Genomic DNA, 19,163 nt, shown 5'->3' with positions numbered 1-19,163 from the left:
GATTTTTTTTTTAAACATATGTTGACCTTATAGAATATTGTACGTTACTGATCTTTAAACCTTGTCATCACGTCTGTTCAGTAATAATAATTGTGCATGCTGGGATATTCTGTTTCTGTAAAAAGACTAAATGAAGACTGAATGGGTGGATCCTCACCCAGTGTATTGGGGAATGTGGTTTTAATCTGCAACTTAGTTATTTGATTAAAAAAAAAAAGCCAGACATTGCCTTTGCCTCTTTTTGCCAGGCTGAGAAGGATCCCTCTCTGTCTGAAGCAGTGAGTCCGTTCTCTTGAGCGAGCGGAAGTGTCTCAACACCCGAAGGTTGTGGCCAAAACCCCAGAGCTTCCTGTAACGGAACAAAGCTGCTCTTGAGTTTTCTGTAGCCACTGCGATCGACACGCGAGGGCAGAAAAATAAGGTTACGGCCCTACAGTTTTTTCAGTTTGTTATTGTTAACGCTGGACAGTAGACGAAAGCGACGCAATGGAAATAATGTGTAGAAGTCGGTATGACAGGGCAGGGGTGAAAGGAAAATGAGCATTCGAGTTGAGCCCTTCCCCACAACATCCACCAGGCTCACACACACCCCCACACACCCACTTGCCCACATACACGCAAGCACAGCCTCACTCGCCTGAACAACACTACCCAGCACGGGGCATCTGAAAGTGTTCTGCCTTTGACAGTTGCCCGTTCCTAGACGGGCAGATGAACTTCAGACATTCTTGACCTCTCGAAGTTTGGCCATTACTGCGACAGGGGGTTGACCTCTGTACACAATATGCCTCTGACACATTTCCACAACAGTTGACTTCAAAACGGAAGCGCGCTCTCCCTCTTTTACTGATGGACCCTGTAGGCCGAGTTGAAGTCTTCATGTATTGTCTGTTTATTTATTTCATTGAACACATCAATCTAGGTTACAGATGCAAGTTCAGTGTTTCGCAATAACAGACACAGCCATCACTGAGAAATTAATTTTTTGGGGACCTCCTTTTTCAAGCTTGGGTTCCCAGCAGCTAAAATGTAGACATTTTTTGCAGCCTCTGGGTCAGTTGCCACTCGCTCTCAATTGCTTTCCTTTAATTTTTCATCTTCTCAGAAAGGGGAGTGGTTTCATCTCTAGCAGTCAACCCTCAGCTGGGCAGAGGGGACTGGGCTGAAACGAAACAGTGTTCAGTTCATCGGATTAGGACACTTGTCTCTGCTGCAGCGACCGGGCGCTATAATCGGCACCACATCCAGAGAAGATGCCAGCCTTCAGGAAAGCCCATTTAATCGCCTGTTTCTGGCTCTTCTGTAGTGTTGGCGTTGACGGTAAGACCCCCCAGCAGCCCACCTCTGCTCTCTGTATAGAGTTGTGTCTCTCTCATACATCGCTTTCATTTATATACATGTTGTACATTAATTTGTAAGGCATGTTTTGCATTTTGTATGTGTTTAAGTAGCATGTTACAGCGCACACACACCCGCAAAAGGATGATAAAACGCAATACAAATACCGGCACAGAAATACTGAATTTATGCGCATCATCTTTGAAAGGATGGGTAATATACTTTTGCTGTGACTTGTTTCGCAGTAACCATAACGTACTAGCCAAGGCTTTATACTGTACATTTACATCATGTGTTTAGTGCTAGTAGGATAGTTTTTATTTGTATTTTGTAATATGTGCGTAAAAGGCTAGTTGACCCTCAAAATATATTTTTCGGTGAGTTCTTGTTTAACACCGATCTGATTATTATTTTGATGTTACTTTTGTGCCGTCTTCATTATGTATTATTATTATTATTATTATTATTATTATTATTATTATTATTATTATTATTAATAATAATAATAATAATAATAATAACAATAACAATAATAATCAATATTACAAAGTATTTATTAGGGCAGAGGTTTATTTCCTATTTGGTTTCTACAGACCCATAGAATGTGTTTTCCCTTTAAAATTAGGTGTTGATTTGAAGTGGTTTCATTTATGATCAGAATATATGTCTAACCATCTTGACATTTTACCTCCATTCATAGATTTTCATGCTAAAATGTTGCTGCTATATTATGTTGTAAGTTTGTTTTTTTAAATGTGATTTTGCAGTCATGTGATATGCAACGATTTTACAAATTAATTAATTGCTGTTTTACACCCTGCACCTGCGCAGTGAGTCCCGTGTCTCATAATAACAATGGGAAACAACCAAACTCTCCTTAATTACATCTGTCGCGTTTATTATAGCAAACATAACTTCAGATACTTTTCTGAAAGTTGCCACACAGTGCACAATTGCTATTTTTAAACGCAGCTTTGGGTTTAATGAAATGGTCTATTTTCATTTCAAATTCTCATGTTAAAAATTATCTAATGTTTAATATACAAAAAATGAGATGTGACACAGGCTTGCCTTTTAGTTTTTGCAGCCGAGGTGTAGATTTATATACAGTAGAACTATAACATGGGTTTAACTCTCCAAATAGTTAAATTGGATGGTGTGGTTAGTGTGTACCATAGGTTACAGGATGCTAGTGTGGTAATTCAAATTGTTTGTGCGAATACACTTTTTTCCTTTTCTTTAAAAGGCTAGCTAACAGGTCGTAATGTGAACAATAATTAAGGTTACCCATGGAAATGCCTGGGTGACTTATTCCAAATCCGCACCGCATTCAAAGGTTCCTTCCACTGTGATGTAGAAACTTCACACATTGCTGAAATCTACAACGTTTATAAATCGATAACGTCCCAAGTGTGATAAGTGTGCTCAATCTCAGCCTTTCCCAACCTCTCCAAGTCACGGCTACTTAGCACAGGGTTTTGTGTGCCACAACAATCCCGTTATAAAGGTGTGTAATTGTTTTGGTTTTATTACTTTTATATTATGTCTCTTTTCCAAAAGTTGGGAGTATACCCAGAGTCACAGTTTAGAATAACGATTGTGAATTATTGTTTATCCCTGTATGAAGTGAGGATTTCAGTGTTTAATGGTAGGATCCCAGTGACCGTACACATGAAGGCACGCCTACTGAAGTTAGAATATTTTGTGGCACCCTGATCTGTGTTCAGGAACTTTTTCAGTTGACAGGAATTGGAGCTGGAAGGTTGTATAGTTTATTTATTTAGTTACTTAGTTCGTTTATATTTAGTTGTTTAGTTTATGGCTGTTCATGGCTTATGACAACCCATCGCACACTGGTTGGGAAATATTCTTGTCCGTTTTCAGGGTTTGTCATCCTCTGACTGGTGAACTGGAGCTCGTGGATAAATAGGCATGTTTCTGTTATTTCACTGTTTTTTTGCATTTAATTGCAATTTACGGTTTGCATTTTCTCATACCTAATGTATTACCACAGAGTTTTGCACTGTACTTAACTCATTTCTAGCAGATGAAAGATTATAATCTTTGTAGCTAAGTCAAAATTGCTGCTGCCCGCCCATCCACCCTCTATCGCCTCCCTTGATATCTTCAATCTTTGATTCAGTCACCTGTTTTTCATGAAATGCTTCAGACACCTAATGCGTATTTAGACGTATTTAACCTGACTATAATTACCCGCTGCTGAGTGAGGTCAACAAGAGGTCGTATTATACCTGTAGAAAATGTTTGATCTCCCCTGGTTATTCTAGTGTGATTACAAGTGCTACTTTTGCACTAAGAAACATGTTTTATCGTCCTCCCCCCCTCCACTTATATGCTAAGGTTAATTACCTTACCTTGCGCTTAATTACTGCCGGATGTTCTCCAACAGGAAGTTGCTAACTAAGAGCTGTCAAATTTCATCCTTCTGCCAAGTCCACAAATTAGACACTGTGGGTTGCAGAGGTCACTCCATTCAAGATTCATAAACCAATCTGAGAAATATACAAAGTGTGTGTGTGTGTATATATATATATATATATATATATATATATATATATATATATATATATATATATATATATATATATATATATATATATATATATATATGTGGTGAAAAATATAATTTATCAATAGCAGGCAGTGAATCAATGGCAGATCCGATTAATAACAATCTTATTAATGGTTTATAACTGTATAATTTCCAGTGTTTCTTTAACATCAATTAATGTATTAACATTACTATGTGATATATTGTGTATTTGCTTTTGCCTTAACCCACAAAACAAGCAAACAAACATTTTATATCATGCTATTACTTCTCTGCAATGTAAGTCTGAAGGTAGGAGTAGATTGTGTTTTTTTGTTGGTTTTAGCACCATTTGTGAAGAAACACATTTCTGCTTCAGTTCTCAAAATACAATTTCACTGGTTAGCAGAGTAAGCTTTTGGCGAGTGAAGTGCAAAGATGCTTTGCAAGTGAAAAAAAACAATACAATTTTCGTCTACTATCGACAAATGTTAAACAAAATGGAGAAGAGGAAACGAAAATAATAGCCAACATTATTATTCATTATGGCTTGCCTGTGTGGAACAAAGACAACTTGGAAAATGGAAGTGAATCTTGACGAACACTTTGGCAACATTTATTATTATAGAAAAGGAAAGTGTGCCCTTTTTTCTTTTTTCTTCTTCTTCGATAATTGAACATAGCAGGCTTGGGTGCCTCCTTCAAAATGAGATACACAGAACATGTTCTAAGACCCCACTTTAACTAGATTTATCAGGGGAAACAAAATAAAAGAGCAGTCTGAATGATGGAGACTATAGACCAAAACAAACATGTTCGAACACCAGCATCACACTGCGGCCAAGGACACAAATTAAATGCTTTATTATTCATCATATATTTAAAAAATGTATTAATGTAGTGTTGTTAAACAACAGAACTGACATCACACATTTCTAGTGTATAATTCTGTCCTATTGTTTATGTTTTTTTAAATAGAATATTGCAGTGATCTTTGCTGCCCAAAGTGTTGCCCAATTTTTATAATCTACTGTTTTGTTTCCCAACTTTTCATGCCTGACTGACTTTCAGTGAGAACACTAAGCTTGGCCTGATACACAGAGTAGTCTAATTGTGGTTTAAATTTAATGTTACATTTTTCTCATGTGACTTTTCCCACTGAAATTACAACAATTGGACCATGGTTTGTTTTAACTAGTGGCAGATAACCTACTGATGTGATTTAATGCAATGCTGTATACTTTAAAGTGTCTCCTTTTGATTAATATGTTTGAGATTTTTATTACGTTCAAGTAATTAAGTAGTCGAGTTATGTTCACATTGAGCTAGGGGTAGAATTCCCAGTAAACGTAAGCTTTTATTACGGCTAGGTTTGTGTTTCTACTGAGTTCATTTACTTGGGTGTAGTATCACAGCTGATACAAATATATATATATATTTTTAAGGAATTAGACTAATTAACTGCCATATCTATTTTTTTCTATATAAAAAAACCAAAAAACAAAAAAACTAACATTTTTAATTTGTTAATGGTAAGTTCTGTTTATGGATACAGAGGATCATTGGAACGGTCTAATGCAGAGTTTCAGAAATTATTTTGGCACCCAGCCCCCCACCTCTGGTGACAAAACATATTCCCTTATCTCGAAATATCAGTAAATGCAGCTATGAGTAAATGCAGCATTTTTTGTTTGTGGGGGGTGTGGCATTTAGATCGTATCCCACCATTACATGTAACCCTAAAACTGCCGATGAACCTCATTCTCTCCCATTTGCCATCCAGCTAAGTGGGAAAGGCTCACTCCAGCTAGTAAGAAATTAAATGTTGTTAAAATCATTAAACAGAAAAGGTTACTTTTATTTAATCAGGCTAGTTTACTTAACTTCATTTCAAAATTAAATATCATACGTAAAATATAAATTCATGCCTGAAACAAATGGTATAATCAATGTCATTATTTCCAGATCAACCCGCATTTACGTCCCCCTGTAGGACTGCTGGGGGTCACAGGTTGTCCTGGGACCACGCTTTCAGAACTGTTGGTCTAAGGGCTACTTGTGGTTTGTTGAGAGACCGTTATTTTAAGTAATTTAGCACTATAATTAAATGTAACAATCACATTAAGGTTATATTTTGGTCGAAGCTGCTGAGTTCACTGCATCAGGTGTACATTTGTATGGGCCATCTTCAAATGTTGCTGTTGAGGTTGAGGGTGAGAGCTAGGAATAGGCAATGTATGCAATATGGATTTTAAAAACATACAATTTATTGTTTTTATAATTTATAAATGTATCTACCAGTCCCAGCCTACAACATGCAGACATACACATATTTATTTACAGGACTTGCACCTGTTTTGTGTACTTTTGTAGTTATTTAAAAGGAAGGCACGGCAAACGATAACACTTGCATTAAAACTGAGAGGGAGCAGATCACTAGAGAGGTGTAGTAAATTCAGAGTGAAAATCCCACAGTAAATTGACAGACTGAGTATCTGTTCTTACACAAGATCAGAAAAAAAAAGAAGTGTAGTGATGTGGTGAAGTTTATCTGCCTGGAGGTCTAAACAGGATAGTGATGAGTCTCTCTTGATGAGTATCTCAAACGTGTGTGTGTGTGTGTATATATATATATATATGTGTATAATATATAGTTATATATTTTTTTCTTCAATGCACATGTTAGATTATGGTTCCCCTACCAGTAATAATAGATATTACATGAAAACTACCATATACAGCTAAATCTTTACTTCATACTTTCACTTTGTTTTGCACTTATGTTGTAAGTCGATAAGGGCGTCTGCCAAGAAATACAAATAATAAAATAATAATAATAATAATAATAATAATAATAATAATAATAATAATAATAATAATACAGGAATACAAATAAGGATTTAAAAAAGCACAGTAATGATGAGAATTTGAGATCTTCCATTCTTTCTTTTAAAGGATATTTTTATGAAACATGCAAATGTTCTCTTGATACAGATGTAGCAATAAATGAATATCTAAAAAATAGGAATTATCTTTATTCTGAACGGTTATACCGCACTGAAGTGTTGAACTAGAGGCTTTTCATTTTACACCATTGTATTATATTCCCTATGTTTAGTTCAAACAACAGCCCTCACCCTCAACAGCATTTAAAGCTAGTACTTTCTCTAAAAATGAAAATGAAAAAAAATATGTTTCACGGTTACATTTAATGCATTTCACATATGCTGTATGCTTTCACAGTAGTATCTATACATCAGAAAAAATATACATTATTGTGTAGTGTTTGGCAACGTCCATCGCGTTCTCCAGCAGTTGTAAGCAATCTGTTTACGAAGTCTCTTGTTCACACACTACACAGCAGCACAAAATGTGGTGTGGATGGTGTTAAACAAAGGGAATGTATCTTTCACAACAGGCAGGAATTCTAACTGTCAATCTCCTTTGTGTTCAGCAGCAGCCACAGAGCCCCAGATCTGTTACATCTTGGACGGGATCCTGTTTGTCTACGGGATCGTGCTCACCGTGCTGTACTGCAGGCTCAAGGTAATGCCACCACCCATTTGTGTCTGCGTCTCCGACTCTCATGAACAACACTGCAAGTTTTCTGTGATAACAAAAATCTAAAGTTCTTGATAAAAAATAATAAACTTTGTTTTTCTGCTAATAATATATGACGTTAAAATTAAGTATTCCAAACCAGAATATACACAAACACTGTATATTGATTTAAACAAAACTTGTTCTAATTCAAATAATTTTAATCAAGGTTATCCCATAGAAAACCATTAGCCTATTATTATTATTATTATTATTATTATTATTATTATTATTATTATTATTATTATTAATTTATTAACAGGCTAAATCATTTTAATATTTCTGTCATATTCACTATTGTCCTTAATAGGAAACAGAAATAAGCACAATGTTTTATGTACAAACAGAAATGCAAGAGAAAATGCAATTATAGTTTATCCTTCAGTCGTCATCATCAACATATTGGTTGCTATTGAAATAGTGCTGCGTTTTTAGCAAATAAAACTGTATTAAATTATATGTAAGCACTGATCACAAGAATATGATGTTGTATGCAGGGCACAATTTACACTAAGTGGTAATCTAACTATTTAAAATGCATTTATCAGCATTACCATAGACAAAAAAATAAACACAATTATTTGAAATTCTCTGTTAAATCGAAAATTCTGTCTGCAGCAAATTAATTTCTGGGAACCTTAGTCATGGCTATATATGGGCAGTGCTGTTGTCTGCACTGACCTGTCCCGAAAACAATTATAATTTTCATACATGTATGTTGTTTAAGCCCTTAACTCTTGAGTTGCAGTTTTCTTCTAAAAGCAGACAGTTGTGTTAATTGACAAAACATATGTGGAAACTTAATCCACCTGGCTAGGGCAGATAAAATATCTTACTGGTTACCTATAACATCTGCAGATTAGCATGTATGTATGCAGGTATGTATTTATTTTCTCTGTAAAGGAATGTTAAGAATTGTCCGGAGGATGGAAAGGGCTTAAAATGAATTCTCTCCGTTCTGGTCTATCGGCTCCTATTAATTTGCAATTGCTTTCCCCTCCTCAGCTGGTTCCTGGAACCTCCGCCAAAAAGGCAGCTGCCTATTCCGAGGTAAGACATGACATAATATTTAGAAGGAGGCTATTTATTAAACAATGTGGTATAAAAAGTCCTTCCAGTTGAATGAAGTCTGTGAGTTAGTACTATGTGTCCCAGATGCACTGAAGTATACACTCATGGTTAGTGTTTGAGTTCAAGTTGATGTCCTTTCATAGACTCATATTGTACTGAGACCCACAATGAATCAGCAGACCTTGAGTGACAAATGCATTTCCTAATGTCCAGTTCACATGCATGTCTTAGACAGCAAGAGAAGATTTCATTCCAGAGATATAGAAATGATTCTCAGAACGTGGCGCCAATATTAAGGTTGCACTCTTTGCAGCCATCATCGGTCTTGTGAACATCTGAAATTAGAAACTGTAGAAAATTGCTTATTTTGGACCGCAGCTATGAAGACACAACAAGCAGGCCTTTAGTGGTAACTATAGATATATAAATCAGCCTGCAGTAAAAATACCCATAGCAAGACTGCATGTGTTGACAACCACATGAACACAAGAGTGACAGGCAGTTGCAGAGTAGATCTCAGATGCAAGACCATACTCCTGGCAGCTCCGGCTCGGTTTCTGTATTTTCATCTCCTTCTGCAGAGTTCAGATGCGTTATCCTCTGCAGGACCGTGCAACACAAATTTTTTGCATTGCCAAGAGGGTTCAATTAAGTTTCGCCTCAGGCTCTTTCCTGAGAATGCATGCAGATGTATTTTGAAGAAATTAAGTTTTACAGACACATGTTTGTGGAAACCTATTTCCTCGTGCACGGTGTCTTAGTTTAAGATAAGCAGGCAGATTGCTACAGAATGGGCTGGTGCAAACCAGCACCAGTGATCGTGTGATGTTTGCACATCCGTACACTGCTTTGCTGTTTGAAAACGCTGAAACCCTCGGTGAATCAATCATTTGTTAATTTTATTTTTTAAATTGAGTTACACTTTAGATTGCCTGCCCCCAACTTAATATTGAATACATATTCATTTGATAAGCTATCAACATTCCTCTACTTGATAAATAAAGATCAATAGCATGTTGTTGTACTAACTATCTGTAGATAGAGTTACAAAATGGCTCTGCAATCTAAAGTGGAGTTATCAAAGCCATAAACCCATAACAAATTACAAGAAACTTTGATATCTCCACTTTAGATTGTGGAGCCATTTGCTAGCTTGGTGTTTTTGGTATAGATAGAGATTAATTGAATATTCTGTTGAATTTTAACTATCAAGTAATATCTATGTATTATTAATTTGGGCCAAGCATTCTAAAGTGTAACCGCCAGATTATTACTTCCGTTGAGAGTAGAGCTGGGAAAATGAATGCAATAATCAAATCCATTTCTTTAATATTCAGTAATGTATTTTTCAGTTCTTGTATTTATGACTTGCGGTCACACAAATGGCTTCACGAGTCTTTTATGCTTTGACTTCTTAATGAGAACTTGGTGTTCACAAGTTTCTGTGGTAATGTAGCGAAATGTCGTGAAAATGGCAGACCAACGGGAGAAAAGGAACCAGGCCAATGAGAAGAAAGTCAAGGCAGGTTCTAGGAAACGGCACTATTAAATATATACAAATATGAACCGGATTCTAATCGACTATTTAAAATCATCCCCCAGCACACCACTAATCGAGAGCTGGGCTGGGACAAAATGAAGCAGGACAGGGGGGCTACCCGGGTCGAAAGCCACGGCTCCATATGCATTTTGGAGATGCAGAGTTTGCTCTCTATGTATTTCGGTAACACAGAAGCTTTTCATTTTGGTAACAGTAAGAATATGGTTGGCACCCTTCTACGTGCGACTGTGTGCATACTTCCCTTTTCTGGGTGTAATCGTGCAGCATTCTTATTTTGGGGGAAATGAGGTGGGACAGCGTGTTGTAAGTGACCAATGAAAAAGCAGACATGTCCAGGGTGGTGGGGGTTCGGGTTTGGGCAGGGCTTAGCGAGAGAGCTGGAGAATGCACCATTTCTACACTGCCATATTAAGTCAAACCGAACATATGTGTGCTGTGTTTGGTGTGTGTGGTGCTTGGGAGAGTGGCTGGGGTTGAAAGGGGGGCTTGGATGAGGAACAGGAAACGGAAGATGGCACCAGCCCTTTGTAAGTTCGAAGGTGTGTTGAAACTGGATGTCCTCTACATTTTTTAACTCGTTGAAGTTCCTCTCTTAGTCACCACTGTCTTTCCTTTGTCGTAGAATTGGCACTTAGATTTTATTCATAACAGCAGTTTAACTTCTCATGCAAGACTAACCAAACATTGCACAAGCTCAGTGCAGCTCAGGGGTGGAGCACATCATTTGTCACTGCTCATGTAGTATATCTACACAGTTGGCAAATGAATCCAAATATATAATTTGAATCCAAATATATAATTTGTCCATGTCGTTTTAAGATGAATACAAGAGATATGGAAGTCTTCCACCTACTTCCTGTTTTCAGTGGTTGACTTCTTGAAGTAAGGCAGAAATTCATGGACATGGCAGGGTAACTTGTTGCAGACCCCCACTACTTTTGTTGTAAAGGAATTAATCTTCTACTTTTGATTCTGAATGCACATAGACCTCTGTTCCTTGTTTCATTGTTGAGCCTGTCTTTGTCTTGACTTTGTCGAACCCATGCAGGCTTTTCCAAGGCCTGAATCCAATCCCTTGCCCGTCCCCTTGAGAGTTTAAGTTTATTTTATGATTTTATGCACCCCCCTCCCCATGGAAACAGTAGAGTCAAAACAGTAGATCCTTCCCCTTTTCAGGCGAGAGGGAGAGAGCAACACGTGATCAAATCATGAGCAAATTGTGTGCTATCCTGAGTTGGACTGTTCTTTAAGTGGATGCCTTCAAAATGTAGTCACTAAAGACAGCACATGCATGGGGGGGATAGACAACAAACATGATGGTAGCAAATCCAGGAAGAGATGCAGACAGTCGAGTGCATTCCTTTGATGTGTCTGAGACAACAGAGATGAGTTATGGGAACAAAGCCACACAGAGATAAAGGAACTCAGGAGCTCTGATATGCATTTCCTTATTTTATCTTTTGTTGTTGTGACTAAATCTGAAAGCAGCTTGCTCCAAAGAAAGAGGAACAACTTATGTCAAAGAGGGTGTGTGCACATCTTTGTGTGTGTGATAAAATTAAAATTAAAATCACACTAATAGAGTATGACGAACAATTCAAACACCATGCAGTATATTAGAAAGGATGTTGGTGCCTTGGAGAACGTAAGACGACGTACCACCATTTAATGAGTTGACGGACCTTCTTATTCAAAACTGGCGTGTTCATTCTGTTCTGGTTTGCTAATGAAACATTATATTTTTTTTTTCACTCTTTATTTTGGGTTGTGAGAAGCGGAAACGTAATCAGCTGGGGGCATTGGTCATTTCAAAACAGGAAATCCACAGTTCAAGCTAAACCCTATCTCGGCCACTTAGTTAGTATGCTAGGTGTCAGTGTGAAAATAGCACAACTGTCCCCACTTCTGCAAAAAAAAAAAAAAAAAAAAAGTTTTACCTTTCTGTTTAGCCGTCGGGTCCATTTAGGATTTTATGAGATGCAGTAAATTTTCTTTTTTTACAGAGATGTGTTTAACACGGTGGATAAGATCCCTGAGTTTCCTCCAGTGAAGGGTGATTGTTCTTAAGATAGGTGACCACTTCTGAGAGATTTTAGGTTGCGATATCCTATATCACAGACTGCGGGTCACTGCTGTTCAATATCTGAAATTTAACAATGTCTGTAAGTAAGGAAGAAATAACTTGACAAATCTGATCTGAAATGGTTTTGTGGCTACAAAGTGCACAGGAAAAAGAAACCAACAAACTAGCAAAACTTGGTTGTGTGAGTGTTCATTTTGTCTCTTAAATGTATTTAACTGGATTAGTTACCGTGTTATAAATACCTATTGGGAATGGGACCAGCAATTAACAATTTAACAACATTAACACTTTCACAACTAATTTCCTGTCTTGCAGAAACAAGGGGAAGGCATTTATACGGTAAGAAATGTAACATTGTTCTTTTCCTCCTCCTCCCAAGACATATTCCATGGTATTAAAGCCAAACTTTAGTTGATACTGTCTTTACTGTTGCTGGACGTCAATTCACAGGAAATTCATAGATGTTCTGCTAATCTGTTCAGTGCTAATTATTTAATTCTCAGTGATACAGACACGCAGGAAATCTACATTTTCTCTATTTGAACCTCATATTATCTATGCAACCAGCAACCCCCTGTTCATGAGTTTTTATTTTTGCAGATGCTTCAGTTTTACCATTAACATTTTCACAAACAAAATGCCTTACTGATAACACATGACAGTAACATAGTAAATATTAACACACACGACAGGTTCAATTACAGCTACGACACAAATCTACTGTAATCCTGTCTGTACAAACAAACAGGTAATGCAGTTTAGCAATGTGCTTTCACTGTAGCCACTGTAAATCATTCACAATCATTTACTAATTGCAGTGACAGTACTCTTGAAATCCTGTTACACTCCTCCTTCAGTCCGACACCAATCTCTCTCCTTTTCTCACTCTCTCTCGCTCTCCTTCAGGGATTAACCCCTCGGGCTCAGGACACATACGAGACCATCTCCCCACAGAAGAAGGCGGGCAATTAGAGAACCGGATTAGGTTCTCGACTATCGATCAACCCCGCTCTCAGCGGGAACGAGCCACTTCTACAACGCAGACAATTTGTAGAACTGATTCTGTCCAGAAAACGATGTACATAACTTCAGAATTACTTTCCTGGGAGGGATTCAATAAGGTTTTAAGCACACTTAATTCATGAGTTTTGTAAATTCAATTCAATAATCCTCATCTCTTAGGTTTTTATGATGTATACACACATAATCAAAATCCCATTGTCTTCTATATTTATAATTTATTTAAACTACACACACACATATATGTAATTTGAAAAAGCTTTTATCAGAAAGTTCTCGAAAGTAACTACAACTGTATTTGACTACAACCAAAATATTGCTTCAGTTAAGAGGACCCAGAAAAACAGACCTCCCCCCCTCTGCTTTTGAGTAAAACAGTTTGACCCTTTTAGATTTAGTTGCACTGTTCTTTGCAGACGCCCAGTTATGTATAAAGACATGTAGGTCTATGTTTTCTATGTGTATGTCTTATTATTGTCTTCATTTGTATTAATTGAATCAATCAGTGCAGCACTGGCCATTTTCTTTGTGAATAATCAGTAAAGCACATGTGTTAATAAGCTTTTACTACCTTAGAGCTCACACCTAATATTTAATGGCTTTTTTAGGGTATCACTTGATTGTGATTGTCTGCATCCTGGGTTACCTCACAACAGTGTAACCAAGATGTCTACTGTAAAACTTTACAAAATAAAATTATGACTTGTAGGGAGCTATTTTGTGTTCGACACTCTCTATCCTATGTCAATTCTGTCATCTTTCTTGAATACATTTGAATGGTCTGGGTGGCTTCCTCTGAATATCCTTACCACATAGATGCTGTGGAAAATGTTGGGAAACATATTGTGTATGAAAACAAGACCTCTTGTCCTTCAAAGAGCAGAGAATCACTTGGTCTCAGTGTACACTCCAAAGCTTCTCTTCAAACGGTTGGAAAGGCTGTGAATTGCATGCTTTTTCGAGACCTTTTCTTAACCCATTTACTGTTTTGACACCCGAACAAGTGACCCACATTATGTCGTTGTTGTTTTGCCCATTTCAACAAGGTAACCAGGGTTTTCAAGAAACTGAGACCTAAATTCAAGTCATAAGAGTGTCTATCAATTTCCATACATTTCTAAAAAATAAAAAAAGTCCTGGTTTCAAATTCTATTTTGACTCGGCCCCCCTGAAAATGTAAAACAAATTGCTGTGCAGTCCGATTTTAATCTCTTTGATGCTGAAGCGAGGATATCATTCATTGTGGTTTTTTTTTATACTGTTTCGTTTTGGAAGGTTGGTTCCTGTTCTGTTACCATGGGGACCACACTTCTCTCTGGCCACTAGCTGGTCGACTCATATCCTGTTTGAGTTACCACATGATGACGGGGATTTCTGTTTATAATAACGCTATCTAATCTATCTATGAATCAATCTCTCTATCAAACATTGATCAGCAATCTATTTGACCTTTTATGAAGCCTTAAAGCAGTGGTTACTGGGGTCCTGGGGGACCCCCTACCCTGCTGGTTTTTGTTCCAACCGAGCTCTCAATTACTTAATTGAACCCTTAATTGAACTAATAATTTCCTAAATCAGAGACTTTTAATTATTTTAAACAGTAGGGGTTTTAAGTTTTTTAAGTATAGAATTATATTAAAAAACGTATTGAAGAAACAACTATTTTCTTACACAATTTAAAAAGTAAAATCTAAGCAGATTGTTACTTCAATTAAGGTTCAATTAAGTAATTGAGAGCTCGGTTGGAACAAAAAACAGCAGGGTAGACAGTCCCCCAGGACCGGTTTGGGAACCACAGCCTTAAAGTGATCTTTCCAGCTATGCGGACCTAGAATCACATTGCTAGGTTAAATGTCAGGTAAACAAAATACAAGATAACGTGTTGACTATCTTTATTTGAACATACATTACGGTTCTGTTTTGTAAAAGCCAAGTGAGACCCATGTCTCCAAAAATGACACAAGTCCAGGGGGGGTGCAGTGTCTGCTGGGTTTTGTTCCTGCCCGACTCTTAATTGGTCTAATTAAACAATTAAGTGGATGAACTGAACACTTCTCTCCAGACTCTGAAATGTTCTGTGGGATTAATGTTTTGAGTAATCAACAAATTGTAAGGTATCGGCTATGAACATAAAATATAAAAATTTTAGATGAGCCAACTTGAGTAAATAATGACATTAATTAAGTAATCCGGATAGTGGTGGAACAAAAACCAGCAGACACTGCAGCCCCCCAGGACTGGAGTCTGACCTACCTGAGCTTTGATGATTGGTAAGAACCCACAAAAGAGAGGCTTGCAGTCTGTAGCCAAACTAAAGAGATTGAAAGAAAACACAAAACAAAACAAAAAAATGGTGCAGATCCCTGAATCTTACATTTTACGGAATAAAACATAAATGTTTTTGTGTTGCAGGGATCAGAAATCCCCACTAGGTGGCAGGCAAATGTAGCTAAATAAAACCTGCATTTCTACATTTTCTAACAAGCATTTTCTCTTGCTCCCCCCTATAAGGCCATCTCTTTCATGTTTAAAATGGGCAAAATGTGAGTGAGCAGGACTAAAAACAGCTTATTCTTTGAACCTCCTATTTGTTTCCTGATGCCAACAGCTTAGTCTGCGTTTTTTGTTTGTTTGTTTTGATTTGAGAGACTGCATCACAATGGCACCGAAAAGACCAACACAGTCTGCGTGGGGGTGCCTGCCTGTCCCTGCCCTCCTGGGTCCTGTCTCCTGTCTCTTGGGGTTTGTTATGAACATCCGTTCCAAAAAAAAACAACCTGAAACCACCTCTGGGCACAACTGTAAACGAGAAGGTGTAATCCAGCGTCCCCACCCGGTTTCTTCACGGTACTGAGGTCATGAGAGAATGAAAGTGGAGTCCGTGAACGTGAAGGGGCGATTTGGGCTGGGGGGTGGGGGGGTTGGGTGTGTGTGCAGGAGGAGTGTGCAGAATTGTGGGGGGGCGGGCTTTTGTTGTTTAGTTAAGAGAGTGGTGGATTGCACTCGGAAAAAACCAGCTGAGCCAGGTTTGGGGAACAACAGCCGTTTTCTTTTACCTCCCGCTTTTAAGACTCACAGCTCGAATGAAATGTTGCACAAAGGACAGGGGCGTGACAGGGCCTTGTTATTGTTTATAGGTTCTACACTACTAGTGTATTTATATAGCTGGACCAGGTAGCCTAAGCCATCCAGGACTCAGTTACACAGGGATAAGGTTGTGAAATGGTATTCTGTTCACTGGATGTTCACTTAGAGTTTTTGGCTTTGTATAGAACTGTAAAATCATGTAGAAATTATGATTTAAAATTCTTAACTCTTGATAGACTTGGTAGACTTGGTAGTAGGGATGCCCACAATCGGGAGTTTTGGGACTGTGGTATATTTGTTTTGTATTCCACCTGTTGAGTGATCAAATTATTTATTAACCGAGCCTCCACTAACAGTACACAGTCTTTCCAAGGTGAGGGATTAAACTTAACAAGCACGTGTTTGTGTGGAGGAGGAGATGTTTTTTTGACCCCTTTTTATTCCTCAAAAGCACTTGGTTAAGGTTACTGTAGATCCATTTCCAAGTGAAAAGTAGCCCTCCTCTGCTAAGCTACAATGAAGTGTGCTACTGCAATTTAGATGAAAGATGAAAATCTCCTCCCCCTTCACTTTGTACAACATGCACAATAAAAATTATATATTCCAAAACCAACACAATTTTCCATCCATAGCACTACAGTATATTTAGTCCCCAACACCCAAACTCTGTTGATCCTTAAATCACTCTGCTCAGTTTGATCCTCATACAGAAAACCTTTCAGGGCTTTGATCTGCACTTATGGTTACATTTAACCATTGTTTCCCATGGTTTCCATCATGGTTCAAAGAGTTCCTGAAGCTTCACACAACAGCACGTTTCACAAAAAACAAACTTCGTAAATGGGTGGAGCTGTACATGCTGCTAAATATCCAGTAGGTGGCTCACACTCCTACTTGTGTCTCAATCTCAATGTCCCAAACCAATCCTCATTCCTGGGGAAGGTCACTTTGCAGACCGAGTGGAGGAGAGGTTGTGAGGGCATCTGAAAATATGCAGAAAATCTCCCTAGGTCCAGGGTGTCCAAGCAGTGTCTTAGAAGATCGGAGCCCTGTAGGTTTCTGTAGCCCTCTTCACGGCCATGGTCTCCAGCCATAGTCCTGGAGAGCTCCCAGTCCAGCAGGTTTTATATGCCACCCTTTCATCCTGAATTTATAAAGACCTGGAAACACCTCATTCTAATCCATCAAGTGGGAGTTTTGGTCCATGTGGTACTTTCAAGATTATGTGGAGACATCTGCATACCTTTCCCCGGAGTTCCCGCAACTGGACAAGTGACTCACATCGATAGCATCAATAGATCGGTAACCAACATGTACCCTCAGTCTTTAGAAAATGGCGAGCGATAAAAGTTATTTGGGGACTCTAAAACTAAGGTTTGACAACACTGCTAATAAGCCCTGAGAGACATAAACCATAACTAAAAACTAATTTGGAAAACCCAAACCAGACCCTGTGGTCCATACTGGGGCAAATGTGACCAGCTCTGACTAAGACCATGTACAAATCAAAAGACAAAGACAAGTTAAAGTTTTGTCTGTCAATTGCAAATGGACAAAGCTGCCTCCTTTAACTTTCCTATCAAGTTATGGAGTTATAATTTACAACTGGGTGGGTTGAATTTGAATTGGGGGCCTTAAAGAGGTGCTCCAGAATCTCTCTTTCTTGCCTTGGAATCCACCTTTCTGATAGTTAATAGCATTTAAACCCACTTGAAACCTACCTGAATGTCCAAGCGCTTAGCAATGTCATGTGTGGCTGATATTGCAACACTGGCATTCATTTTCTAAATCTGCCTTGAAAGGTGCTTAGGCTGGGGCAGTCCACTTGTTAATAACCAAAGCACTTCCAATAACAACACAATAAGGCACTCTGTTTTGGTTTGGCAGAATTGATGTTAACAGACTGCAGCCAAGAGATTCAGAAACAAAAAACCATGTGTTTGGGTTATGTTTCTAATGTATGCAGACTTTACATTCTCTAATTGAGGTTGACTTATAGTTACATTTAGGCTATACATATATATGTGTGTGTCTGTATATGAGGGTTAGTGTTGAATTTCCATTCAGCTCAGTGAAGCATGGGCAGTTGCAGATTTCAAATTTCTCTTTCTGTTTCTTCGAAAACATCCCATCACGCTTCCTTGATTTTGGTTGTTATTATTATTATTTTTATTTCTTGGCAGACGCCCTTATCCAGGGCGACTTACAACATAAGCAACATGTTTCATGTTCTCTATAATATGTAGACTCTTGCCCAGTTCAGAATCATTTTTAGTCTTCTAAAAACACTCTAGTTTGATTATATATGTGTTTTGTGTGCCTTTGTGTGGAACATCAGGTTCATATTCTGGTTCAATATAGATTGTGTCTCATTTGCTACACACATATATAATATACCAGTATATAACAAGGGTGGATACAGCGTAAAGATAATGCAGTATATTACTAACAATAGCTCATGTTATTAATGCAAAACAATAGCTATGGGTTAAGAGGTTAAGCGTGATGGCCAGGTAGCATGTCGCTTGATTTTTTTAACGCCCTGTGCGATTCATTTCATTCTTGTTTAAACTCATCTGCCATCCCATTCGTGCATCAACAACAATGACAACGAGAGAGAGAGACAGAGAGAGAAAACAATTAGTCATTAATAAGAGCTAATACGAGAGCCATGTTGGTGAGTGGCTGTAATGTTTGTTTTTTTGCAAAACAGAAACGTGATTAGGAGTGTGAGTGTGTGTCTGTGTTTACACTCAAGCAATTTTAATATTAAATATATACTGATGTCTTACATTCTGCCTCATTTCAGTTGTTGAAACCTTTCTTTTGCCATAAGGTGTCGTTATTTTGAA

The 19,163-nt window shown here is 37.9% G+C and overlaps 1 protein-coding gene across 2 annotated transcripts; it reads left to right on the top strand.

Annotated features, from left to right (window-relative positions):
- The first annotated feature begins 843 nt into the window (after positions 1–843).
- Positions 844–13,936, top strand: LOC136768764 (high affinity immunoglobulin epsilon receptor subunit gamma). Of its 2 annotated transcripts, none has more exons than XM_066723127.1 (5): positions 844–1,320; positions 7,344–7,435; positions 8,495–8,539; positions 12,520–12,543; positions 13,111–13,936. In XM_066723127.1, the coding sequence occupies exons 1-5, from the start codon at positions 1,254–1,256 to the stop codon at positions 13,174–13,176; spliced, it is 294 nt and encodes a 97-aa protein (XP_066579224.1). In that variant the 5' UTR covers positions 844–1,253; the 3' UTR covers positions 13,177–13,936. The 2 variants fall into 2 exon arrangements, with proteins under 2 accessions (XP_066579224.1, XP_066579225.1); XM_066723128.1 differs by having other exon boundaries at positions 871–1,320; positions 7,347–7,435.
- Positions 13,937–19,163: the final 5,227 nt, after the last annotated feature.

The sequence above is a fragment of the Amia ocellicauda genome, chromosome 14 (assembly GCF_036373705.1).
Source record: "Amia ocellicauda isolate fAmiCal2 chromosome 14, fAmiCal2.hap1, whole genome shotgun sequence".
Lineage (NCBI taxonomy): Eukaryota > Metazoa > Chordata > Actinopteri > Amiiformes > Amiidae > Amia > Amia ocellicauda.
Note: the sequence above shows the minus strand (reverse complement) of the source record. Positions and strands in the feature narration are given on the sequence as shown.

What these genes read in the sequence shown, in the direction of transcription:
- LOC136768764 (XM_066723127.1), top strand. Translation starts at nt 1,254, where the DNA reads ATGCCAGCCTTCAGGAAAGCCCATTTAATCGCCTGTTTCTGGCTCTTC. An exon ending in TGCTGTACTGCAGGCTCAAG is followed by an intron (nt 7,436 to 8,494) that starts GTAATGCCACCA and finishes TCCCCTCCTCAG; the next exon opens with CTGGTTCCTGGAACCTCCGC. An exon ending in AGGCAGCTGCCTATTCCGAG is followed by an intron (nt 8,540 to 12,519) that starts GTAAGACATGAC and finishes CCTGTCTTGCAG; the next exon opens with AAACAAGGGGAAGGCATTTA.